This window comes from Oncorhynchus tshawytscha, linkage group LG07, assembly GCF_018296145.1.
Source record: "Oncorhynchus tshawytscha isolate Ot180627B linkage group LG07, Otsh_v2.0, whole genome shotgun sequence".
Classification (NCBI taxonomy): domain Eukaryota; kingdom Metazoa; phylum Chordata; class Actinopteri; order Salmoniformes; family Salmonidae; genus Oncorhynchus; species Oncorhynchus tshawytscha.
Window position 1 is genome coordinate 17514781 of NC_056435.1, and position 27910 is coordinate 17542690.

A 27910-nucleotide genomic window follows, 5' to 3' on the forward strand; every position below is an offset into this window, starting at 1 on the left:
TCTGTACATGGAGCCTCTGGGGGCTGCCATTAGGGCAGACACAGGGGTGGAAGGCTTGTTGATCCCTGGAAGCGGTGGGCTGCGTGTTAAGATGACGCAGTACGCCGACGACACTTCCTTGCTGTTGTGCAAGGACTCGTGCCTGACAAGGTCCCTTGCCATCTTTGGGGATTTCACCCGAGCGTCGGGAGCAGTTCTGAACCATGCAAAGTCTTCCGTCAAGTTTTTCGGAAGATGGCGCGGTAGAACGGATGTGCCTGGGGGGTTCTCGCTCTGTGAAGGGGCCCTGAGGATTCTCGGGGTTCATTTTGAGACCTCCGGCTCAGCGACGCTAAACTGGAACATGCGTCTCGCAGTGGTACAGAGGAAGCTAGCAATGTGGAAGGCTAGGTTTGTCTTTTATGGGCAAAGTCCTGGTCCTAAAGGTGGATGTGTTGCCGTCTCTTTTGTATTTGGCATACATCTACCCATTGCCGGCTTGTCTGAGGAGGCCTCTAGTGAGGCTTGTGTTTCAGTTTATGTGGAGTGGCAGGTGCGAGTGGGTCGCCAGGGCACGCATGATCTGTCCCATCGGGTAGGGGGGTACCACATTTCCCCTTCAAGCTGGACGCCATTTTTGTTTCTTTCTTGTTGACGGAGCTTGCTCGTCCGGTTATACACCCGTCCGGTTACCTCCTGTGGGTGTTCTTCTCGTATAAGGCGAGAAGCGTAATGGTGGTCTAACGCGGGTCCTCGGGCGGAACAGCTGCCGTGGCACTTTGGCCATGCGGCCAAGTGGCTGCGTGCGCACCCTGAGGTTGAAGTTGCCCGAGTAGGTTTAGACCACAGGCACCTGTACGAGGAGGTCAGGCAGGCAGGGAGTCCTGCGCCTGTAGCGGGCATCTCGTCAGTGGTCTGGGAGGGAGTGCAGGCGCGGGGCCTGGACAATGGGCTCAAGGACCTGAATTGGTTGGGCCTCCATAAGTGCTTGCCGGTACGTGCCATCTTGTACCGGTATAGTTTGGTGCAATCCCCCACCTGTCCAAGATCCTCTTGTGGCAGGGAGGAGACTGTGCGCCATGCTTTCTGGGACTGTGCCTTTGCCGGACTAGTCTGGGCTAGGGCACGGGTGATGCTAGGTGTGGTTAGGAGTGATTTTGTTTTGACATGGGCTAGGCTAGAGAGAGGCGTAGGGAGAGCAAAGGGAACGGATAGGGACAGGTTTCTGCTCTGGCTTCTCATGAGTCTCTTTAAAAGGGGACTGTGGGAAGCCAGGCAGAATTTAGTCAAGACAGGGAGAGATTGGGGGTGGAAGGGATAGTGAGAAGGGTGGAAGGTGATTTGAGGGGGAAGATGAAGAGGGAGGAGAGGAAGTGGGGAAGCATGCGGCACGGGAGAGGTGGAAGGGGGTTTAGGGCTGGGAGTGTTAGAGTGAGTTTGGTAAGGGGATAGATTAGGGAAGGGGAGATAGGGAAAGGGTTAGGTATTGGTTAGGTATGACGGGGAGGGACAATGCTCCCGAGGTTTGTTTTTGTTTGATGTTTTTGTAAATAGAATTAATTAAGAATGAATGAGAATTATGATTTTGTAATAGTATGAATGGTATGGATTGTAATAAATTATTTTAACCACCTTTTTGTTCTCTTCCTGTCTTTATTTTTATTTTTTTTGTGTGTTGCTTTTCCTCTTTCCATTGTGTTGCATCCATGTCTAAAATGTGCTGTATTAATAAAGCTGGATTTGAACATATTGTAAGTCAAATGAACCTGTTGACCAATCAACAGACTCTTGGTCCCTCTTAGTTGAAAAACAGTATCAATCCCACTTTTCCAGTCTGCTGAAGGCGTGGTAAACACCACCCTCGGCTCTACCAGGGGCTTGAGGTGGTCTCCCACAGCTCTGATTATGTCATGTTCTGTGGCCTTGCTGTTCCATTTCTTGACTGCAACACAGAAACACATTTAGTCACATTATATAAATCACTCAAAGTAATAGATATGGAGCATCTATTTTCTCAGTTACACCTGGCACCTAAATGTGACTTCTGTCATCTGATCACTCCAAGCAGCATTAGGTTCAGATCTACCAGGATGGGCATTTGACATAGTCTGGATGTAGTCAGGCCACCAAATATAAATAAGCAATGTAAAGAGATGGGGTGAATGAGTGGGGAAAAACGTATTACACAAATTACCTTCATAATATCAAAGAACAAATGTGTGCCTGAGGGGAAATTAACTTTCATACAGCCAAGAGGGGTGAGAAATTACACCAATATCAGTGGACAACTTGCACTAATGTAAATAAAGATTGTTCCATCATCTTACTCCCTTTTGCTGACGTGATGAACCGCTAAGGGGACATAAATATTTACCATCTAAACCATGTGTGACCTCTCACCTCTCTGGCTGTAGAAGTGTTCTTCCTAACCAGTCCCCCAACAGCTTTCTGACTGAGCTCCACTCTCACTGGGTCTTCAGAGGAGAGGAAGGATCAGTCAGTGAATTAAGTGTATAGCTGCTGTCTGACAAAACCACAATTGATTCCACTCCATCAATACAAGCAGTGAACATTTGAAATTCACATTCACCTTTGATGCACATGAAACAAGTTATCTGCACATTTTGATAAAGAGGGAGAAGTAAGGCTTCAGCACAGACCTATACAGGAAACCATATAGGGATAACCAGGGATGTTCTCTTGACAAGTGAACCCTTTTCCTGTCCTGCTAAACATTCAAAATGTAACAGGGACTTTGGGTTGTCAGAGAAAATGTATAAGTGCAATATTTTCTTTAGGAATGTATTGAAGTAAGTGAAAGTTGTCAAAAATATAAATAGTAAACTACAGACACCCCCCAAAACAACCTGAGTAGTATTTTTACTATTTTAAAGAATTTTTACTTAAGTACTTTTACAGCACTGTAAGAATTTGACCCAGGATGACAACCGCTCAACCTCCCCTCCCTCCAGACCAACATGCTCAATGCTTCCTTCAGTACTCCCCAAACCTCCAATTCTCCCCCAAATAGGCCAAGCCTCCAAAGACCCTGTCTTGTATTGACAAACAGAACAAATCATTTAACATTCAAATATGTCATTTGAAACAGCTCAATTCAATCCAGCTGGGCCTTTTTAACACAGACAGTTGTTCCGGCTGTAGACGTTATGCTTTTGTACAGATCTAGGATCAGTTCTCCTCCACAATGCATATACAGTACCGGTCAATTGTTTGGACACACCTACAAATGCAATGTTTTTTCTTTATTTTACCTACATTGTAGAATAATAGTGGAGACATCAAAACTATGAAAACTAGTTTGGAATAATTTAGTAACCAAAAAAGTGTTAAACAATATATTCAATATTGAAAGATTAGTGGAATCTGTGTGGGTAGCTGGACAGGTAGGATGACTGACAGTGAAGGTGAACAGATGGTCACGTGTCAGGTGACAGGAATGGATGAGACTGAGGCAGGAATTCCTTTAACCATAGTGGTATATTTACTGAGTAGTCTGTGCTGCATCACAAAGGAAACAAATAACATGTATCCAATCAAATTCATAATCAAAGATCAAATCATATCATTCATTATTAACATAATTTAGGGAATTCAACAGTCCAGTTCATTAAGAAGTCAATAGTAAACATCCGCGAGTCATTTAGGCTCGTAACTATTTATCATAAATTATGAAAGAATACAAACAGTGAATGGTTCTTCAATCTATAATCCCCATTATCAAAGTCGATCAGTTAGCAAACAATGACGTTTCTCATTTCACTCTTTCAATTGTCTTCATGTGCACATATAATTAATTTCAATACTTAAGAACCATATCGATTGCATAATTGGCCTATGAGGATCCGTAGGGCCGTGATCATTGACAATTCACATTACACAATATGTTTGAAGCGTGCGCAACAAGCCGCGCTCCGCGGTAATAACTATAAACAATAACTGACGGCCCATCTCCGGATCGCAACAGATAGTTCAGATGAAAGGTAACATGAACCGTAACAGAGTCGGTGGACTTACGTGGATTCATGGACGCACAGAACTTCTGGATCAGATGGAGATAAGGAAGAGAAAGCAGCGAGATCAGGCGATGGCAATTTCCTCCTTTTATGGAGTTGAGATCTGTCGGACATTTCCACCTGACCTAATTATTAAAGCGCCCCTGGCCCAATAAATGGCAATGAATTAAAGGATTATTCCACCAACTCCATTGGCCTTTTCTACAAATATTTTATATTCTCCAAGTTAATAATTTTAAAAGGCTAACTGATCATTAGAAAACCCTTTTGCAATTATGTTAGCACAGCTGAAAACTGTTGTTCTGATTAAAGAAGCATAAAAACTGTCTTTCTTTAGACTCGTTGAGTATCTGGAGCATCAGCATTTGTGGGTTCGATTACAGGCTCAAAATGGCCAGAAACATAATAACTTTCTTCTGAAACTCGTCAGTCTCTTCTTGTTCTGAGAAATGAAGGCTATTCCATGCGAGAAATTGCCAAGAAACTGAAGATCTCGTACAACGCTGTGTACTACTCCCTTCACAGAACAGCGCAAACTGGCTCTAACCAGAATAGGAGGCCCCGGTGCACAACTGAGCAAGAGGACAAGTACATTAGTGTCTAATTTGAGAAACAGATGCCTCACAAGGTTTCAACTGGCAGCTTTTTCAAATAGTACCTGCAAAACACCAGTCTCAATGTCAACAGTGAAGAGGCAACTCCAGGATGTTGGCCTTCTAGGCAGTTGCAAAGAAAAATCCATATCGAATACCGTTTTAAAGAAAAGATTAAGATGGGCAAAATAACAGACATTGGGCAGAGGAAGATTGGAAAAAAAGTGTTATTGATAGACAAATCTAAGTTTGAGGTGTTCGGATCACAAACAAGAACATTCATGAGATGCAGAAAAAATGAAAAGATGCTGGAGGAGTGCTTGACGCCCTCTGTCAAGCATGGTGGTTGTCAATGTGATGGTCTGGGGGTGCTTTGGTGGTGGTAAAGTGGGAGATTTATACAGGGTAAAAGGGATCTTGAAGAAGGAAGGCTATCACTCCATTTTGCAATGCCATGCTATACCCTGTAGACTGAGCTTAATTGGAGCCAATTTCCTCCTACAACAGGACAATGACCCAAAGCACAGCTCCAAACTGTGCAAATAACAATTTAGGGAAGAAGCAGTCAGCTTGTATTCTGTCAATAATGGAGTGGTCAGCACAGTCACTGGATCTTAACCCTATTGAGCTGTTGTGGGAGCAGCTTGACGGTATGACACTTAAGAAGTGCCAATCCAACTTGTGGGAGGTGCTTCGGGAAGCATGGGGTGAGATCTCTTCAGATTACCTCAACAAATTGACAACTAGAATGTCAAATGTCTGCAAGGCTGTAATTGCTGCAAATGGAGGATTCTTTGATGAAAGCAAAGTTTGAAGGACACAATTATTATTCCAAATATAAATCATTATTTATAACCTTGTCAAAGTCTTGACTATATTTCCTATTCATTATGCAACTAATTGCATGTATGTGTTCATGGAAAACAAGGACATTTCTAATTGAACCCAAACTTTTGAACGGTAATGTAGGTTCAACAGGTTTGAGCAACACAGAATTTAGAAGAGTCACATTATTATAGATGACGTCCAACACGCCCTCGAGCGTGGCCAGCGTAGCCTTTATGTCGGCCAGTTGATAGCAATTTGTGTGCCTCTTTGATAGTAGCCTATGCTATCCTAGCGTTGCACCCGGAAATCGAGCACGCACTTTAACTTGATGTTAAAGTTGCTCGATTCCTTGGTGGGATGAACGAGGATGACCGTGTTTGTCATGTTAATTGAATGGCTCTCTGTCCTCTTTCTAGCACAGATCTCATCTCAACACGGCGTGTTAACTACAGACTCCCACAGCAGAAATGACAGCGACGGAGACGAGAAACCCCAACAAGCAACAAAACAGAGATGCTGTGGTGGCAGAAACGTCTACGAGAGATGATGTTTTTGATGATAGCTATAAAGCAAAAGAGGGCCCTAAACGGCGGATGAGATTGGTGTGGAGAAACGTCATATTAATGGTTTTATTACATGCTGGAGCGCTTTACGGACTGATGCTCGTGCCCTCTACCTCGGCCTTAACTCTGGCCTGGACTGTTGTGTGCTTCTTGCTCAGTGCCCTGGGTATAACTGCGGGGGCCCACCGCCTCTGGAGTCACAAGTCCTACAAGGCCTCCACCCCTCTGCGAGTCTTCCTGGCCCTTGCCAACTCCATGGCCTTCCAGAATGATATTTACGAGTGGGCGAGGGACCACCGGGTTCACCACCAGTACTCCGAGACGGACTCGGACCCCCACAATGCACTGCGGGGCTTCTTCTTCTCTCACATTGGCTGGCTGCTCGTCCGTAAGCACCCTGACGTGATCGAGAAGGGAAAGAAGCTGGAGCTGACGGACCTGAAGGCAGATAAAGTTGTCATGTTCCAGAGAAAGTACTACAAGCTCTCTGTGGTTCTGCTGTGTTTCCTGGTGCCCATGTGGGTGCCCTGGTACCTGTGGGGTGAGTCCCTGTGGGTGTGCTACTTCATCCCGGTCATGCGGTACACCCTGGTGCTGAACGCTACCTGGCTGGTCAACTCTGCAGCTCACATGTGGGGCAACCGACCCTATGACCATAACATCAACCCCAGTGAGAACCGTTTCGTGGCCTTCAGTGCCATTGGCGAGGGCTTCCACAACTACCACCACACCTTCCCCTTTGACTATGCCACCAGTGAGTTTGGCATTAAGATGAACATCACCACTGCCTTCATAGACCTCATGTGCTTTCTGGGCCTGGCCAAGGACTGCAAGAGGGTGTCCCACGAACTCGTTTCAGACCGTGCCCAGCGAACAGGTGACGGCAGCCACAAGACTGGCTGAGTAATGTTGTCTCAAACCGTTACGGACTTGATGCGACCGATACCAGATACGATAAAACAGGCTAAACCAATGAAAGAAAGAATGTAGCTGTAGTAAATTGCAGTATTGATGATGGAGTTAGTAGTGCTGCAGTTAGTAGTGATCAAACCATGGTCCATTGATGTCTGCTTCTGTGTTATGAGTTAAAAACCTATACTTGAGTTCCTCAGACGAATATTGGCTTTAAAATCGGTCCTAGACCTTTCAGTAAAGTGTTTTTTAATTTTTTAATTTTATTTTTATGAATGACGCGTGAGGTGACTAAGCAAAGTGATCTATTGGCCTGGCTATGCTAGGTATGTTAGCACAGAGATTTAACGAGTAAGTCACTATTGGTAGAAAAAACTGAAGTGTGTGTGGCGGAGATAGACGCTGTAATGCGTGACACTATTACACCAACCAAACTACCTGCCTGTGCCATCTTTACCAACAATGAAGATGGTAGGACATTAACCTCTAATTTATTCATGAGCTATATTATTTTGAAATTGTGAAAAACGTTTGAGGTTTCTTCACATTTTAGGCTAAGTAGGTGAAATTTGTTTTGATAATGTGTCGATTTCAATTTGGGCTGAATGATTCTGACATATGGATCCAAATCTTTCTATCAGTCACGCTTTGTTGACATTCATTCACTAAGCGTGGAGTAAAAATTCTTTAAAATCCTTGAAGTCCACCTTTTGTCAAAAGTTTACATTTACATTTAAGATGAAATGTAAGTTTTATAATTTAACATGATTTGCTTTTTATTAAGCCACCCTACTTCAGTCTTATTTTACTATAAGCTGCTGTGTTGAAACAGCCCTACTTACTTCTAAGTCAACATACTGTTGAGCTGTCATTGTATACCAGACCATATTCCATATAGGCTGGTGTAGAAGTGCAGTTGTGCGGCAGCATTGCATATTATTGCACCAGTTGACTCCTCCTGTCCAAGTTGCTCTTCACAGGAGATTATTTCCTCTTGTAGAAGAGGATGAAGGTATCAGATCTCAAGTTGCACATATATTCCCTGTATAGTGCATTACTGTTGACCAGGGACCATTGTGGGCTCTGGCCAAAGGTAGTGCACTGTATATGGAATCAAGTTCCATTTGGGATGTACATAAGGTCTCTTCATTTGTGTATAACACGATTTATATCTCTGGATATTTTGTAGGGGCGATGGTGCCTGTGACTACAGTCGGATGGTCGAACAGAAGCCTGGTTGGGTTTTTTCCAATCCTGCTTCAGACACTTCTGCACTGAAACGTAGTTAAAACGCAAACTCTGATCAGTCTTTATTATACAAAATAATACTTGTTTGTATTTATTTTTTACTCTTACTGCAGCTGAAGTTAAAAGCGTTAGGGACTTCTGTCTCCCTCCAATAAGACAAGGTGAAAGAGGCTGAGAGCATTTGCGTACGTGTCGTCTCTCGGGATCTTGAATTAAATTTAGTCTACTCTCGCCCACTTAGTAGACGTGGACATGTCTAGAAAAAGATGGATGCGACAGGGGAGGTAAAGGACGAGCCAATGGTTTAGTTAATTTGGTTGTACATCAATTGTAAGTTAACACTCTAGGGGGACTATAGGAATTCTACTTCTGAGTACTGAGGGGAAAAAATGGCATTTTGAATATTTGCTTTGGAGCTGTGGTTGAGTTATTTAATGACTTAATAGCTATATGGGAGAGAAAGTAATGGGAATAACTTATTTAACTCAAAAGTAAAAGGAAAGACCATGTGCTTTGCATCCTTGGGATATTCTGTTTAGTATCAGATTCTGAGGGATTAAGGACACATTTTTGCATAATGGTTAAACAAATGTGTTTGGCTCTGAAGAAAATAAGATTCCAGATTAGTTACGAACTCATGATATTGTCATTTGTCACACTTTGGTCTACCTTTCTCAGTGCAATTATTGTGTGCAGTGTTAACTTCTTGAAGTCTGAATGCCTTAAAAAAAACTGCAGCATTTTTTTCTAAGAATGTTCTACCCACTGTAAATAAACCAAATTTTCTACATGTTGAAAAGCAAAAAAAAAAAAAAAACGTAGCCTTTATGTCATCTACTAAACCCACTGGCCATTTTCGAGAGCATTGAAATCCATGCTGAATTGTGGGTAAATGGTGACTGGCTGACTGATTTATAAATAATAATGAGTAGTTATTTATGATGTAAGGTGATTTGAAAATCAGTCAGTTGGCAGTCGCCTGCAGTGTCGAACAAGCCCAATACCAAACAAATCAGGTTGTTGTTCGATGAAATGAAGCTTCAAACGTCATTGATGACGTGCTGTTGATAAAGTGATATCGGCACACTCCAGGGCGTTTTGAAGTATACAGTTTAGCGATTTCGAAGCATGCCTCGTAGCTCCGGAATAAACATAATTTACCTACCGAAAAGTTGACAAAACCAAAAGGAGCAAGCAGGTATGATTTTCTCATTGGTTTTGAGCCCAATGCAAGAAGGCACCAGACCTACCATGCTAATGCGTTCCCACTAGAAAACACAACCACACGGTACATGGAAAACATGAGGTGTGGCTAACATTTGCAAGCTTGAGCTAGCTACCAAGCACAGAGTACATCCTCCAAATGGCATTGAGAAATAGTGCATTGTGGGAAGTTTAGAATATATCTGGATAAGTGAATAAATATGTAAAGACGCAAAAACATAACTGTTTGTGCTTATAGGTAACCAGTTACTAATGCTTCAACCACACTGTTTTGTTACACTGGTGAGTAAAAACGAATGCTTTCTACACTTTAACCTGTTGTCTGAAGATAAAATGTACATTTTACTCAACTTCGTTACCCACTCCAGTCAGCAGATGGCGGTGTGGGAATTTACGGTTATGCTGTTGGTGTGACGAATATTCTAGTGGACGGAACGCTTCTTTCAACAGCAGCAAAAGTTAGCCAGACACCTCTGTAGCTTGCTAGACAAAATAGCCGAACCAATAAAGCTCTTTAGACGCTTTCATATATATTAACCACTGTGTTCTAAACCCTCTTCCGTCGTCTAGTTAGTTATCCGATTGAATTTAATATTTACGGTGTTGTTATTAGTCAGCTAGCGGGGCTGGTTAAATTCGCATTAGCCTAGCTAGCTAACATCCCCGACCATGAGTTTACGAAGGTACTCTCCTAAGAAAGAAGAGGAGGTCTGCTGGACGGAGAAAGAGGGTCTGTGGCTGAACGTTGTCGTGAAAGAGGAGGAAGAGGATGTCAAAATACAAAAACAAGTAGAGAGTGAGGCTGTTACAGTGAAAGAAGAAGAGAAAGACCTTTCAGTGAAAGAGGAGGAAGACGCATTCAGAGTGAAAGAGGAGGAAGATGTTACAGTAAAAGTAGAAGAGGATGAGGAAGATGCCGTTTTTGAAGTTAAAGCGGTGGAGGGGGAGATGACTGTCACATCGAGAAATGAGGAGGAAGAAGAGGATGAAACTGGATATCTGGGCCATAAGATGGTTTTGAGAAACCGGGCCCTGATGAACACTAGTAAGTACTGGCACACATTTGTGCCGTAGTCTAGTTACATGTTGTTACTATAGTCTAGTTCCATGTTGTCACTATAGTCTAGTTCCATGCTATTACTATAGTCTAGTTCTATGCTATTACTATAGCCTAGTTCCATGCTGTTACTATAGTCTAGTTCCATGCTGTTACTATAGTCTAGTTCCATGCTATTACTATAGCCTAGTTCCATGCTGTTACTATAGTCTAGTTCCACGCTGTTACTATAGTCTAGTTCCACGCTGTTACTATAGTCTAGTTCCACGCTGTTACTATAGTCTAGTTCCACGCTGTTACTATAGTCTAGTTCCACGCTGTTACTATAGTCTAGTTCCACGCTGTTACTATAGTCTAGTTCCACGCTGTTACTATAGTCTAGTTCCACGCTGTTACTATAGTCTAGTTCCACGCTTTTACTATAGTCTAGTTCCACGCTTTTACTATAGTCTAGTTCCACGCTGTTACTATAGTCTAGTTCCGCGCTGTTACTATAGTCTAGCTCCACGCTGTTACTATAGTCTAGTTCTATGTTGTTACTATAGTCTACTTCCATGTTGTTACTATAGTCTAGTTCCACGCTGTTACTATAGTCTAGTTCCATGCTGTTACTATAGTCTAGTTCCATGTTGTTACTATAGTCTAGTTCCATGTTGTTACTATAGTCTACTTCCATGTTGTTACTATAGTCTAGTTCCATGCTACTATAGTTACTTAGTCTAGTTCCATGTTACTATAGTTACTGTAGTTACTATAGTCTAGTTCCATGTTGTTACTATAGTCTAATTCCATGTTGTTACTATAGTCTAGTTCCATGCTGTTACTATAGTCTAGTTCCATGTAACTATAGTTACTGTTGTTACTATAGTCTAGTTCCATGTTATTACTATAGTCTAGTTCCATGTTGTTGCTATAGTCTAGTTCCATGTTGTTACTATAGTCTAGTTCCATGTTACTATAGTTACTGTAGTTACTATAGTCTAGTTCTATGCTGTTACTATACTCTAGTTCCACGCTGTTACTATAGTCTAGTTCCACACTGTTACTATAGTCTAGTTCCACGCTGTTACTATAGTCTAGTTCCATGCTGTTACTATAGTCTAGTTCCATGCTGTTACTATAGTCTAGTTCCATGCTGTTACTATAGTCTAGTTACGCTGTTACTATAGTCTAGTTCCATGCTGTTACTATAGTCTAGTTCCACGCTGTTACTATAGTCTAGTTCCATGCTGTTACTATAGTCTAGTTCCATGCTGTTACTATAGTCTAGTTCCACGCTTTTACTATAGTCTAGTTCCGCGCTGTTACTATAGTCTAGCTCCACGCTGTTACTATAGTCTAGTTCTATGTTGTTACTATAGTCTAGTTCCATGCTATTACTATACTCTAGTTCCATGCTATTACTATACTCTAGTTCCATGCTATTACTATAGCCTAGTTCCATGCTGTTACTATAGCCTAGTTCCATGCTGTTACTATAGTCTAGTTCCATGCTGGTACTATAGTCTAGTTCCATGCCGTTACTATAGTCTAGTTCCATGCTGGTACTATAGTTACTGTAGTCTAGTTCCATGCTGGTACTATAGTTACTGTAGTCTAGTTCCATGCTGTTACTATAGTCTAGTTCCATGCTGTTACTATAGTCTAGTTCCATGCTGTTACTATAGTCTAGTTCCATGCTGTTAGTCTAGTTCCATGCTGTTACTATAGTCTACTTCCATGTTGTTACTATAGTCTAGTTCCATGTTGTTACTATAGTCTAGTTCCATGTTACTATAGTTACTGTAGTTACTATAGTCTAGTTCCATGTTGTTACTATAGTCTAGTTCCATGCTATTACTATACTCTAGTTCATGCTGTTACTATAGTCTAGTTCCATGCTGTTACTATAGTCTAGTTCCATGCTGGTACTATAGTCTAGTTCCATGCTGTTACTATAGTCTAGTTCCATGCTGGTACTATAGTTACTATAGTCTAGTTCCATGCTATTACTATAGTCTAGTTCCATGCTATTACTATAGTCTAGTTCCATGCTGTTACTATAGTCTAGTTCCATGCTGTTACTATAGTCTAGTTCCATGCTGTTACTATAGTCTAGTTCCATGCTGGTACTATAGTCTAGTTCCATGCTGTTACTATAGTCTAGTTCCATGCTGTTTCTATAGTCTAGTTCCATGCTGTTTCTATAGTCTAGTTCCATGCTGTTACTATAGTCTAGTTCCATGTTACTATAGTTACTGTAGTTACTATAGTCTAGTTCCATGTTGTTACTATAGTCTAGTTCCACACTTTTACTATAGTCTAGTTCCATGCTGTTACTATAGTCTAGTTCCATGTTGTTACTATAGTCTAGTTCCATGTTGTTACTATAGTCTACTTCCATGTTACTATAGTTACTGTAGTTACTATAGTCTAGTTCCATGTTGTTACTATAGTCTAGTTCCATGTTACTATAGTCTAGTTCCATGCTATTACTATAGTCTAGTTCCATGCTATTACTATAGTCTAGTTCCATGCTGTTACTATAGTCTAGTTCCATGCTGTTACTATAGTCTAGTTCCATGCTGTTACTATAGTCTAGTTCCATGCTGTTACTATAGTCTAGTTCCATGCTGTTACTATAGTCTAGTTCCACGCTGTTACTATAGTCTAGTTCCACGCTGTTACTATAGTCTAGTTCCACGCTGTTACTATAGTCTAGTTCCACGCTGTTACTATAGTCTAGTTACTATAGCTGTTACTATAGTCTAGTTCACATGTTGTTACTATAGTCTACTTCCATGTTGTTACTATAGTCTAGTTCCATGTTGTTACTATAGTCTAGTTCCATGTTACTATAGTTCCTGCTGTTACTATAGTCTAGTTCCATGTTGTTACTATAGTCTAGTTCCATGCTATTACTATACTCTAGTTCCATGCTATTACTATACTCTAGTTCTATGCTGTTACTATAGCCTAGTTCCATGCTGTTACTATAGTCTAGTTCCATGTTGTTACTATAGTCTAGTTCCATGCTGTTACTATAGTCTAGTTCCATGCTGTTACTATAGTCTAGTTCTAGTTCCATGCTATTACTATAGTCTAGTTCCATGTCTATTACTGTTATAGTCTAGTTCCATGCTGTTACTATAGTCTAGTTCCATGCTGTTACTATAGTCTAGTTCCATGCTGTTACTATAGTCTAGTTCCATGCTATGTTACTATAGTCTAGTTCCATGCTGTTACTATAGTCTAGTTCCATGTTACTATAGTTACTATAGTCTAGTTCCATGTTACTATAGTTAGTTCCATGCTGTTACTATAGTCTAGTTCCATGTTGTTACTATAGTCTAGTTCCACACTTTTACTATAGTTACATGCTGTTACTATAGTCTAGTTCCATGTTGTTACTATAGTCTAGTTCAGTTTTACTATAGTCTAGTTCCATGCTGTTACTATAGTCTAGTTCCATGCTGTTACTATAGTCTAGTTCCATACTGTTACTATAGTCTAGTACCATGCTGTTACTATAGTCTAGTTCCATGCTGTTACTATAGTCTAGTTCCATGTTGTTACTATAGTCTAGTTCCATGCTGTTACTATAGTCTAGTTCCATGCTATTACTATAGTCTAGTTACTATATAGTCTAGTTCCATGCTGTTACTATAGTCTAGTTCCATGCTGTTACTGTAGTCTAGTTCCATGTATAGTTACTAGTTCCACGCTGTTACTATAGTTCCATGCTGTTACTATAGTCTAGTTCCATACTGTTACTATAGTCTAGTTCCATGCTGTTACTATAGTCTAGTTCCATGCTGTTACTAAAGTTCTAGTTCCTTACCATGCTGTTACTATAGTCTAGTTCCATGCTGTTACTATAGTCTAGTTCCATGCTGTTACTATAGTCTAGTTCCATGCTGTTACTATAGTCTAGTTCCATGCTGTTACTGTAGTCTAGTTCCATGTTGTTACTATAGTCTAGTTCCATGCTATTACTATAGTCTAGTTCCATACTGTTATTATATTCAAGTTCCATGCTGTTACTATAGTCTAGTTTCATGCTGTTACTATGGTCTAGTTCCATTTTACTATAGTTACTATAGTCTAGTTCCATCCTGTTACTATAGTCTAGTTCCATGCTGTTACTATAGTCTAGTTCCATGCTGTTACTATAGCCTAGTTCCATGCTGTTTACTATGGTCTAGTCCCATGCTTTTACTATGGTCTAGTTCCATGCTGTTACTATGGTCTAGTTCCATGCTGTTACTATTGTCTAGTTCCATGCTGTTACTATGGTCTAGTTCCATGCTGTTACTATGGTCTAGTTCCATGCTGTTACATGGTCTAGTTCCATGCTGTTACCATGGTCTAGTTCCATGCTGTTACTATGGTCTAGTTCCATGCTGTTACTATGGTCTAGTTCCATGCTGTTACCATGGTCTAGTTCCATGCTGTTACTATGGTCTAGTTCCATGCTGTTACTATGGTTTAGTTCCATCCTGTTACTATAGTCTAGTTCCATGCTGTTACCATGGGCTAGTTCCATGCTGGTACTATAGTTACTGTAGTCTAGTTCCATGCTGTTACTATAGTCTAGTTCCATGCTGTTACTATAGTCTAGTTCCATGCTGTTACTATAGTCTAGTTCCATGCTGTTACTATAGTCTAGTTCCATGCTGGTACTATAGTCTAGTTCCATGCTGTTACTATAGTCTACTTCCATGTTGTTACTATAGTCTACTTCCATGTTGTTACTATAGTCTAGTTCCATGTTACTATAGTTACTGTAGTTACTATAGTCTAGTTCCATGTTGTTACTATAGTCTAGTTCCATGCTATTACTATACTCTAGTTCTATGCTGTTACTATAGCCTAGTTCCATGCTGTTACTATAGTCTAGTTCCATGCTGGTACTATAGTCTAGTTCCATGCCGTTACTATAGTCTAGTTCCATGCTGGTACTATAGTTACTGTAGTCTAGTTCCATGCTATTACTATAGTCTAGTTCCATGCTATTACTATAGTCTAGTTCCATGCTGTTACTATAGTCTAGTTCCATGCTGTTACTATAGTCTAGTTCCATGCTGTTACTATAGTCTAGTTCCATGCTGGTACTATAGTCTAGTTCCATGCTGTTACTATAGTCTAGTTCCATGCTGTTTCTATAGTCTAGTTCCATGCTGTTTCTATAGTCTAGTTCCATGCTGTTACTATAGTCTAGTTCCATGTTACTATAGTTACTGTAGTTACTATAGTCTAGTTCCATGTTGTTACTATAGTCTAGTTCACTTTTACTATAGTCTAGTTCCATACTATAGTCTAGTTCCATGCTGTTACTATAGTCTAGTTCCATGCTGTTACTATAGTCTAGTTCCATGCTGTTACTATAGTCTAGTTCCATGTTACTATAGTCTAGTTCCATGTTACTATAGTCTAGTTCCATGCTGTTACTATAGTCTAGTTCCATGCTGTTACTATAGTCTAGTTCCATGCTGTTACTATAGTCTAGTTCCACGCTGTTACTATAGTCTAGTTCTATTACACGCTGTTACTATAGTCTAGTTCCACGCTGTTACTATAGTCTAGTTCCACGCTGTTACTATAGTCTAGTTCCACGCTGTTACTATAGTCTAGTTCCACGCTTTTACTATAGTCTAGTTCCACGCTGTTACTATAGTCTAGTTCCGCGCTGTTACTATAGTCTAGCTCCACGCTGTTACTATAGTCTAGTTCTATGTTGTTACTATAGTCTACTTCCATGTTGTTACTATAGTCTACTTCCATGTTGTTACTATAGTCTAGTTCCATGTTACTATAGTTACTGTAGTTACTATAGTCTAGTTCCATGTTGTTACTATAGTCTAGTTCCATGCTATTACTATACTCTAGTTCCATGCTATTACTATACTCTAGTTCTATGCTGTTACTATAGCCTAGTTCCATGCTGTTACTATAGTCTAGTTCCATGCTGTTACTATAGTCTAGTTCCATGCTGGTACTATAGTTACTGTAGTCTAGTTCCATGCTATTACTATAGTCTAGTTCCATGCTATTACTATAGTCTAGTTCCATGCTATTACTATAGTCTAGTTCCATGCTGTTACTATAGTCTAGTTCCATGCTGTTACTATAGTCTAGTTCCATGCTGTTACTATAGTCTAGTTCCATGCTGGTACTATAGTCTAGTTCCATGCTGTTACTATAGTCTACTTCCATGTTGTTACTATAGTCTAGTTCCATGCTGTTACTATAGTCTAGTTCCATGTTACTATAGTTACTGTAGTTACTATAGTCTAGTTCCATGTTGTTACTATAGTCTAGTTCCACACTTTTACTATAGTCTAGTTCCATGCTGTTACTATAGTCTAGTTCCATGTTGTTACTATAGTCTAGTTCCACACTTTTACTATAGTCTAGTTCCATGCTGTTACTATAGTCTAGTTCCATGTTGTTACTATAGTCTAGTTCCATGTTGTTACTATAGTCTACTTCCATGTTGTTACTATAGTCTACTTCCATGTTACTATAGTTACTGTAGTTACTATAGTCTAGTTCCATGTTGTTACTATAGTCTAGTTCCATGTTGTCACTATAGTCTAGTTCCATGCTATTACTATAGTCTAGTTCTATGCTATTACTATAGCCTAGTTCCATGCTGTTACTATAGTCTAGTTCCATGCTGTTACTATAGTCTAGTTCCATGCTGTTACTATAGTCTAGTTCCACGCTGTTACTATAGTCTAGTTCCATGCTGTTACTATAGTTACTGTAGTCTAGTTCCACGCTGTTACTATAGTCTAGTTCCATGCTGTTACTATAGTCTAGTTCCATGTTGTTACTATAGTCTAGTTCCACGCTGTTACTATAGTCTAGTTCCATGCTGTTACTATAGTCTAGTGTCATGTTACTATAGTCTAGTACCATGCTGTTACTATAGTCTAGTTCCATGCTGTTACTAAAGTCTAGTTCCATACTGTTACTAAAGTCTAGTACCATGCTGTTACTATAGTCTAGTTCCATGCTGTTACTAAAGTCTAGTTCCTTCCTGTTGCTATAGTCTAGTTCCATGCTGTTACTATAGTCTAGTTCCATGCTGTTACTATAGTCTAGTTCCATGCTGTTACTGTAGTCTAGTTCCATGCTGTTACTGTAGTCTAGTTCCATGTTGTTACTATAGTCAAGTTCCATGCTATTACTATAGTCTAGTTCCATACTGTTATTATATTCAAGTTCCATGCTGTTACTATAGTCTAGTTTCATGCTGTTACTATAATCTAGTTCCATTTTACTATAGTTACTATAGTCTAGTTCCATCCTGTTACTATAGTCTAGTTCCATGCTGTTACTATAGCCTAGTTCCATGCTGTTACTATAGCCTAGTTCCATGCTGTTTACTATGGTCTAGTCCCATGCTTTTACTATGGTCTAGTTCCATGCTGTTACTATGGTCTAGTTCCATGCTGTTACCATTGTCTAGTTCCATGCTGTTACTATGGTCTAGTTCCATGCTGTTACTATGGTCTAGTTCCATGCTGTTACCATGGTCTAGTTCCATGCTGTTACCATGGTCTAGTTCCATGCTGTTACTATGGTCTAGTTCCATGCTGTTACTATGGTCTAGTTCCATGCTGTTACCATGGTCTAGTTCCATGCTGTTACTATGGTCTAGTTCCATGCTGTTACTATGGTTTAGTTCCATCCTGTTACTATAGTCTAGTTCCATGCTGTTACCATGGTCTAGTTCCATGCTGTTACTATGGTCTAGTTCCATGCTGTTACTATGGTCTAGTTCCATGCTGTTACCATGGTCTAGTTCCATGCTGTTACTATGGTTTAGTTCCATCCTGTTACTATAGTCTAGTTCCATGCTGTTACTGTAGTCTAGTTCCATGCTGTTACTATAATCTAGTTCAATGCTGTTACTATAGTCTAGTTCTATGCTATTACTATAGTCTAGTTCCATGCTGTTACTATATTCTAGTTCCATGTTGCTTTAGTTACTATAGTCTAGTTCCATGCTGTTACTATAGTCTAGTTCCATGTTACTATATTATAGTTCCATGTTACTATAGTTACTATAGTCTAGTTCCATGTTGTTATAGTTACTATAGTCTAGTTCCATGTTGCTATAGTTACTATAGTCTAGTTCCATGTTACTATAGTCACTATAGTCTAGTGCCATGCTGGTACTATAGTTACTGTAGTCTAGTTCCATGCAATTACTGTAGAATAGTTCCATACTGTTACTAAAGTCTAGTTCCATGCTATTCCTAAAGTCTAGTTCCATGCTGTTTCTATAGTCTAGTTCCATGCTGTTTTTATAGTCTAGTTCCATGCTGTTTCTATAGTCTAGTTCCATGCTGTTTCTATAGTCTAGTTCCATGCTGTTACTATAGTCTAGTTCCATGTTACTATAGTTACCATAGTCTAGTTCCATGCTGTTTCTATTGTCTAGTTCCATGCTGTTTCTATTGTCTAGTTCCATGCAATTACTATAGTCTAGTACCATGCTGTTACTATAGTCTAGTTCCATGCTGTTACTAAAGTCTAGTTCCATACTGTTACTAAAGTCTAGTTCCATGCTGTTACTATAGTCACGTTCAATGCTGGTACTATAGTCTAGTTCCTTCCTGTTGCTATAGTCTAGTTCCATGCTGTTACTATAGTCTAGTTCCATGCTGTTACTATAGTCTAGTTCCATGCTGTTACTGTAGTCTAGTTCCATGCTGTTACTGTAGTCTAGTTCCATGTTGTTACTATAGTCAAGTTCCATGCTATTACTATAGTCTAGTTCCATACTGTTATTATATTCAAGTTCCATGCTGTTACTATAGTCTAGTTCCATGCTGTTATTATAATCTAGTTCCATTTTACTATAGTTACTATAGTCTAGTTCCATCCTGTTACTATAGTCTAGTTCCATGCTGTTACTATAGCCTAGTTCCATGCTGCTTTAGTTACTATAGTCTAGTTCCATGCTGTTACTATGGTCTAGTTCCATGCTGTTACCATGGTCTAGTTCCATGCTGTTACTATGGTCTAGTTCCATGCTGTTACCATTGTCTAGTTCCATGCTGTTACTATGGTCTAGTTCCATGCTGTTACTATGGTCTAGTTCCATGCTGTTACCATGGTCTAGTTCCATGCTGTTACTATGGTCTAGTTCCATGCTGTTACTATGGTTTAGTTCCATCCTGTTACTATAGTCTAGTTCCATGCTGTTACTGTAGTCTAGTTCCATGCTGTTACTATAATCTAGTTCAATGCTGTTACTGTAGCTTCTTTCGATACTATGACTGCTTCTTCAGTTCTGTCCCCACAGCGACTGCAGTGAGAATAGCTATTGCATGAAATCTGTCTCCTTCTGTCCTGTTATCTCTGTTGTTTCTTCACGTCTGTTGAGGTGGCCTCCTGTATGCAGGAGGTGTGACAATATTATTACAGAAAACCTCACTTTTGGGGATGTGGCCTCCTGTATACAGGGATCTGTAGCTAGTCTTTCTTGTGAGGTGGCCTCCTGTATACAGTGATCTGTAACTAATCTTTCTGGTCAGGTGGCCTCCTGTATACAGGGATCTGTAGCTCGTCTTTCTGAAGAGGTGGCCTCCTGTGTGCAGGGATCTGTAGCTAGTCTTTCTGGTGATGTGGCCTCCTGTATACAGGGAACTCTAGCTAGTCGTTCAAGCGTGGTGCCTTCTCTGACAAACCCATTACTGAAAGTTGACAACAGTGTCTGAAATGACAACACTATCTCTGCTATTCTCACTGTGATCTGGTTATGTGTAACGTTCAATTTAACGTCATAGTCTGTGCATTGTACACAGTTAGCTGTCCTTCTACTACCAGCTATCCCCTGTAACAATATACACAGAGGAGTGGTGTCGTTCCCCAGAGACCCCAGAGACTCTATTAGCTGTCCCTCTCCTACCAGCTATCCCCTGTAACAATGTACACAGAGGAGTGGTGTCGTTCCCCAGAGACTCTATTAGCTGTCCTTCCTCTACTACCAGCTAATGCCTTGGTCTCCAGTCATATTACATTCTGCTCTCCCAATTCCCTGTAACATTAATACCTTGGTTTTTGGGACTCCATAGAATGACTGATATCGGTCCTGCCAGAATCTGCAACTAACATTCCATAAGACTGACCCTTGAACCCCCCCATCATACTGTCTACACTGTTGGATCTCTGTCAGTCACTAGTTCAGCCCCTAAATGAGTCTGTAAGTCTGTCTTAATCTGCTCATATGCATCTTCTTCCCCCTGATGCTTAACTCTAACAATAGTTTGGTTCCCATATTCCCCCCTTAGGATGTGGTCCAGATTATAATTACCCCAACAAGCTCTCTCTCCACTCCTCTACTTACTGTACTAAAAGACATTACTGGTGAAAATAACTCTCCCAGACAACTTCACCACACTAGTTGCTGTACTAAAGGACATTACTGGTAAATAAAACTCTCCCTGACCACTCCTCTAGTTGCTGTACTAAAGGACATTACTGGTAAATATAACTCTCCCTGACCACTCCTCTAGTTGCTGTACTAAAGGACATTACTGGTGAATAAAACTCTCCCTGACCACTCCTCTAGTTGCTGTACTAAAATAGATTACTGTTGAATAAAACTCTCCCTGACTGTTTCCCTCCTTCGGGAAACAGTAGTTATAGTCGTAACGTTAAGCTTGTCATTTGATGAACTTCAACTTAAATACGTTTGGACAGTTTTTTTTTTGTATTCAGATCTCTGAAATCAAATCAAATCAAATTTATTTATATAGCCCTTCGTACATCAGCTGATATCTCAAAGTGCTGTACAGAAACCCAGCCTAAAACCCCAAACAGCAAGCAATGCAGGTGTAGAAGCACGGTGGCTAGGAAAAACTCCCTAGAAAGGCCAAAACCTAGGAAGAAACCTAGAGAGGAACCAGGCTATGTGGGGTGGCCAGTCCTCTTCTGGCTGTGCCGGGTGGAGATTATAACAGAACATGGCCAAGATGTTCAAATGTTCATAAATGACCAGCATGGTCGAATAATAATAAGGCAGAACAGTTGAAACTGGAGCAGCAGCACAGTCAGGTGGAAGTTGAAACTGGAGCAGCAGCATGGCCAGGTGGACTGGGGACAGCAAGGAGTCATCATGTCAGGTAGTCCTGGGGCATGGTCCTAGGGCTCAGGTCAGTTGAAACTGGAACAGCAGCATGGCCAGATGGACTGGGGACAGCAAGGAGTCATCATGTCAGGTAGTCCTGGGGCATGGTCCTAGGGCTCAGGTCCTCCGAGAGAGAGAAAGAAAGAGAGAAGGAGAGAATTAGAGAACGCACACTTCGATTCACACAGGACACCGAATAGGACAGGAGAAGTACTCCAGATATAACAAACTGACCCCAGCCCCCCGACACATAAACTACTGCAGCATAAATGCTGGAGGCTGAGACAGGAGGGGTCAGGAGACACTGTGGCCCCATCCGAGGACACCCCGGACAGGGCCAAACAGGAAGGATATAACCCCACCCACTTTGCCAAAGCACAGCCCCCACACCACAAGAGGGATATCTTCAACCACCAACTTACCATCCTGAGACAAGGCTGAGTATAGCCCACAAAGATCTCCGCCACGGCACAACCCAAGGGGGGCGCCAACCCAGACAGGATGACCACAACAGTGAATCAACCCACTCAGGTGACGCACCCCCTCCAGGGACGGCATGAGAGAGCCCCAGTAAGCCAGTGACTCAGCCCCTGTAATAGGGTTAGAGGCAGAGAATCCCAGTGGAAAGAGGGGAACCGGCCAGGCAGAGACAGCAAGGGCGGTTCGTTGCTCCAGAGCCTTTCCGTTCACCTTCCCACTCCTGGGCCAGACTACACTCAATCATATGACCCACTGAAGAGATGAGTCTTCAGTAAAGACTTAAAGGTTGAGACCGAGTTTGCGTCTCTGACATGGGTAGGCAGACCGTTCCATAAAAATGGAGCTCTATAGGAGAAAGCCCTGCCTCCAGCTGTTTGCTTAGAAATTCTAGGGACAATTAGGAGGCCTGCGTCTTGTGACCGTAGCGTACGTGTAGGTATGTACGGCAGGACCAAATCAGAGAGATAGGTAGGAGCAAGCCCATGTAATGCTTTGTAGGTTAGCAGTAAAACCTTGAAATCAGCCCTTGCTTTGACAGGAAGCCAGTGTAGAGAGGCTAGCACTGGAGTAATATGATCAAATTTTTTGGTTCTAGTCAGGATTCTAGCAGCCGTATTTAGCACTAACTGAAGTTTATTTAGTGCTTTATCCGGGTAGCCGGAAAATAGAGCATTGCAGTAGTCTAACCTAGAAGTGACAAAAGCATGGATTAATTTTTCTGCATCATTTTTGGACAGAAAGTTTCTGATTTTTGCAATGTTACGTAGATGGAAAAAAGCTGTCCTCGAAATGGTCTTGATATGTTCTTCAAAAGAGAGATCAGGGTCCAGAGTAACGCCGAGGTCCTTCACAGTTTTATTTGAGACGACTGTACAACCATTAAGATTAATTGTCAGATTCAACAGAAGATCTCTTTGTTTCTTGGGACCTAGAACAAGCATCTCTGTTTTGTCCGAGTTTAATAGTAGAAAGTTTGCAGCCATCCACTTCCTTATGTCTGAAACACATGCTTCTAGCGAGGGCAATTTTGGGGCTTCACCATGTTTCATTGAAATGTACAGCTGTGTGTCATCTGCATAGCAGTGAAAGTTTACATTATGTTTTCGAATAACATCCCCAAGAGGTAAAATATATAGTGAAAACAATAGTGGTCCTAAAACGGAACCTTGAGGAACACCGAAATTTACAGTTGATTTGTCAGAGGACAAACCATTCACAGAGACAAACTGATATCTTTCCGACAGATAAGATCTAAACCAGGCCAGAACATGTCCGTGTAGACCAATTTGGGTTTCCAATCTCTCCAAAAGAATGTGGTGATCGATGGTATCAAAAGCAGCACTAAGGTCTAGGAGCACGAGGACAGATGCAGAGCCTCGGTCCGATGCCATTAAAATGTCATTTACCACCTTCACAAGTGCCGTCTCAGTGCTATGATGGGGTCTAAAACCAGACTGAAGCATTTCGTATACATTGTTTGTCTTCAGGAAGGCAGTGAGTTGCTGAGCAACAGCCTTCTCTAAAATTTTTGAGAGGAATGGAAGATTCGATATAGGCCGATAGTTTTTATATTTTCTGGGTCAAGGTTTGGCTTTTTCAAGAGAGGCTTTATTACTGCCACTTTTAGTGAGTTTGGTACACATCCAGTGGATAGAGAGCCGTTTATTATGTTCAACAAAGGAGGGCCAAGCACAGGAAGCAGCTCTTTCAGTAGTTTAGTTGGAATAGGGTCCAGTATGCAGCTTGAAGGTTTAGAGGCCATGATTATTTTCATCATTGTGTCAAGAGATATAGTACTAAAACACTTGAGCGTCTCTCTTGATCCTAGGTCCTGGCAGAGTTGTGCAGACTCAGGACAACTGAGGTTTGGAGGAATACGCAGGTTTAAAGAGGAGTCCGTAATTTGCTTTCTAATAATCATAATCTTTTCCTCAAAGAAGTTCATGAATTTATCACTGCTAAAGTGAAAGTCATCCTCTCTTGGGGAATGCTGCTTTTTAGTTAGCTTTGCGACAGTATCAAAAAGGAATTTCGGATTGTTCTTATTTTCCTCAATTAAGTTAGAAAAATAGGATGATCGAGCAGCAGTAAGGGCTCTTCGGTACTGCACGGTACCGTCCTTCCAAGCTAGTCGGAAGACTTCCAGTTTGGTGTGGCGCCATTTCCGTTCCAATTTTCTGGAAGCTTGCTTCAGAGCTCGGGTATTTTCTGTGTACCAGGGAGCTAGTTTCTTATGAGAAATTATTTTAGTTTTTAGGGGTGCAACTGCATCTAGGGTATTGCGCAAGGTTAAATTGAGATCCTCAGTTAGGTGGTTAACTGATTTTTGTCCTCTGGCGTCCTTGGGTAGGCAGAGGGAGTCTGGAAGGGCATCAAGGAATCTTTGTGTTGTCTGTGAATTTATAGCACGACTTTTGATGTTCCATAATGCTCTCTAAGTACGTAACATTTAGTGTCTCCTTATGTTATGCTGGGAAAACAGTTTTCATTTGCACAGAAATCCAAAATCATTTCAGAGTTTCCTTTATCCAATGGTTTTAACTGAGAGTCACCTTAACTTTATTGACAACACCCAAATGGAGACTGATTAATGCGGTTCTTCAATAATTACACATAATACTTAATACTGTAGCTGTTTAGTTAGTCACATGTTCAACTGTCATCAGCTAATCCAGATACAGTCACATGACAAACATCACGACATGCAACCACAACCAAAGTGCTTCTTCATTCATTACACTGGTAAAGACCGGTATGCTGTGCTCAAGTATGTCTGTAGTTATTGTGGTTCGGTGAAGTTTTGAGTCCTACAGTAGGTCTATGTTGTTAGGGGAAGTTATGGGTCCTACAGTAGGCCTATGTTATTGTTATGTGAAGTCATAGGTCCTACAGTAGGTCTATGTTATTGTTAGGTGACGTTATGGGTCCTACAGTAGGTCTATGTTGTTGTTAGGGGAAGTTATTAGTCCTACAGTAGGTCTATGTTATTAAGTGAAGTCATGGGTCCTACAGTAGGTCTATGTTATTGTTAGGTGATGTTATTGGCCAATTTGTTAAACACTTAGTGTACAAACCCTTTTTGTCAGGCAGATGAAAAAGATGGCCAAAGAGCATATTACTGGTTGAAGTGTTTTTTAAGTGTAAAGCAGATGATTTGCGACAATAACACAAACATATTAAGCAGGAGATTCAAACGAGCCTTACAATTATAATCCAAAAGTAATGTGAAATGCACTCATATGCAACCGGTAAATGGAGGCTATTTTTGCTGTCAGCCTATGAGAACTCCCCTGAGTTTTCCCCCATGGTGGTGAATTAGTGAATAGACACAGAGCTTAATGTGAGTTTCCTTGAGTAGCACTCCTGATCTTACACTGATAGTGAGCTGTAATATTCAGAATACATTGTGAAAAACGATCATCTTCGCTCACCATTTTTGCTCCTTGCAGATATACTACATCCATAACTGGTGGTTTCGTCATTAGCATGGAGGAGTTTCTGCAACCAAATTGCATGTGCATCGCTGCAGAAATGGAAATGGGCCTATATTGGAGGCCAAAAGTCATCTGGCACACTGCTTACGTCTTGACTGTCTTAAAATAGATTATCAAATCATTTAACAGATGTCAATTGTTGTACAACTTCATGGGTACTCTCTGGTTATCCCTTTTTACCTCAAATAAACAGTGGATTTCTGCTGTTGTGGGCATTTAACCATCTGTCTGACTTATTTGTTCACACAGGACAGATACGGGACAATCGTGGATCCTCTGGGGAGCCTCAACAACATCATGATGCTGATGAGGCAGAGAAGAGTCTCTCCACATCAGAACTCCTCAAGAAACACCTGCAGAGACCCACAGGGAAGAAATCTCACTGCTGCTCTGACTGTGGGAAAATATTAAACTCCTCAGTAAAACTTAAAATACATCAAAGAATTCACACTGAAGAGAAACCTTTTGGCTGTACCAAATGTGGGAAGAGTTTTGTTCGTTCTAGCTGTCTGAAGAGACACCAGAGAACACACACAGGAGAGAAACCTTTTAGCTGTAATCAATGTGGAAAGAGCTTTACCCAGTCAAGAAGCCTGATATCACATCAGAGAACACACACAGGAGAGAAACGAGAGAAACCATATAGCTGTACTCAATGTGGGAAGAGTTTTGTTCTCTCTAGCTGTCTGAAGAGACACCAGAGAACACACACAGGAGAGAAATATTTTAGCTGTACTCAATGTGGGAAGAATTTTGTTGATTCTTGGTGTCTGAAGAGACACCAGAGAACACACACAGGAGAGAAACCTTTTAGCTGTACTCAGTGTGGAAAGAGGTTTACCCAGTCAAGAAACCTGATATCACATCAGAGAAATCACACAGGAGAGAAACGAGAGAAGCCATATAGCTGTACTCAATGTGGGAAGAGTTTTGTTTGTTCTAGCAAGCTGAAGGTACACCATAGAACACACACAGGAGAGAAACCTTTTAGCTGTAATCAATGTGGAGAGAGTTTTATTATATCTAGCCAGCTGAAGGTACACCATAGAATACACACAGGAGAGAATCCTTTTAGCTGTAATCAATGTGGAAAGAGTTTTAATATATCTAGCCAGCTGAAGGTACACCAGAGAACACACACAGGAGAGAAACCTTATAGCTGTGATCAATGTGGGAAGAGTTTTACAACATCTAGCAATCTGATTATGCACCAGAGAACACACACAGGAGAGAAACCTTTCAGCTGTGATCAGTGTGAAATGAGATACCCTCGTAAAAGATCTCTGATCAAACATCAGAAAATACATACATGAAGTAGTTGTTTCATGACATTAGTGAAATAATGTAGAATGTTGTAACATAATAGTAGGAGTATTTTAATGATGTCACAATGTCGAACCCTAAATGTCTACCCCTGTTCTATTGATTTTAACATGATATGGATATTAGCATCAGGGGAAAGATCCAGGCTCTGAATTGAAAGAGTACTATTTATGTGATTTAATGCAACACTTCAAAATGTAGATAACTGTTTTCTACAAGTTGTCCCATAACCAGTGATGTACACATAATTTGCAGATTCCGTGTGGTTTCTGAGCTGTTCGATTTAGCGTTTTTGGTGCTTGTGCAGTTTGTAAGGTGCTTGTTTAAATAAATACTTAATATGATTATTGTGGCAGATGTTTGTGTATTTAGCACATTTTATGTTTAGGTTTTCAATTTATCACACACCTTTTCTGGATTTGGACTATTGATTTGGACAACTTTAAACTGTGACATTGGGGATATCCCACCTAGCAAAATGTTGGTGAAAATAAGACTGCCCAATGTACAATATAAGTTGTAGTTGAAAGTGAAATTTGACAAGAAATCTATTTAAAATCAACGTACTTGCATCCTATACACATGGACACAGTATTTTGAATTGAGTCTATAAGCAGTTTTAGGGACAGGAGTCCCGCTAGTTATACACATGGACCCAGTATAATGAATTGAGTCTATAATCAGTTTTAGGGACAGTAGTCCTGGTAGTCATGGTAATAATGGATCCGCTAGCTACGAAATGCACGAGGGGAGAGTGGATGGAAAGGTGATGCGCTTACAGCAGCAATAGCAGCGGCTATTGCTCTGTGTATATGTTGTCAATGCTGTGATGTTCACATTGGTGCGCAAGGCTTGTGTTATTCTATGTCACTGTACAGTAAACTATATCACACCCATTACACTGTGTCCCCTTGGTTGTTTTTATTCATATGAGGGTACTTGGTAAAGGAAATGAATGGAAGAGATTGGTTCATGTACAGTAATTGTGCTTTATTCAGATATTGCTGCATAGATATAAACAACACAGGTTCAAGCGAGTCTGGTGTC

The 27910-nt window shown here is 40.8% G+C and overlaps 2 protein-coding genes and 1 long non-coding RNA gene across 3 annotated transcripts; 2 read left to right on the forward strand and 1 right to left on the reverse strand.

Moving 5' to 3' along the window:
- Nucleotides 1-1573: 1573 nt before the first annotated feature.
- On the reverse strand, nt 1574-4054 carry LOC121846779. Its single transcript, XR_006083706.1, has 3 exons — nt 4015-4054; nt 2380-2453; nt 1574-1921 (listed from the first exon to the last, which is right to left on the reverse strand). It is a non-coding gene; the product is annotated as an uncharacterized LOC121846779 (long non-coding RNA).
- A 1581-nt stretch (nt 4055-5635) lies between these two features.
- Nucleotides 5636-8200, forward strand: LOC112253760 (acyl-CoA desaturase-like). The gene has a single exon (XM_024425735.2). It carries the CDS (start codon nt 5902-5904, stop codon nt 6898-6900), a length of 999 nt encoding a protein of 332 aa, XP_024281503.1. The 5' UTR covers nt 5636-5901; the 3' UTR covers nt 6901-8200.
- A 1178-nt stretch (nt 8201-9378) lies between these two features.
- LOC112255222 (gastrula zinc finger protein XlCGF57.1-like) lies at nt 9379-27762 on the forward strand. Its single transcript, XM_042324156.1, has 2 exons — nt 9379-10426; nt 25790-27762. The coding sequence occupies exons 1-2, from the start codon at nt 10051-10053 to the stop codon at nt 26851-26853; spliced, it is 1440 nt and encodes a 479-aa protein (XP_042180090.1). The 5' UTR covers nt 9379-10050; the 3' UTR covers nt 26854-27762.
- Nucleotides 27763-27910: the final 148 nt, after the last annotated feature.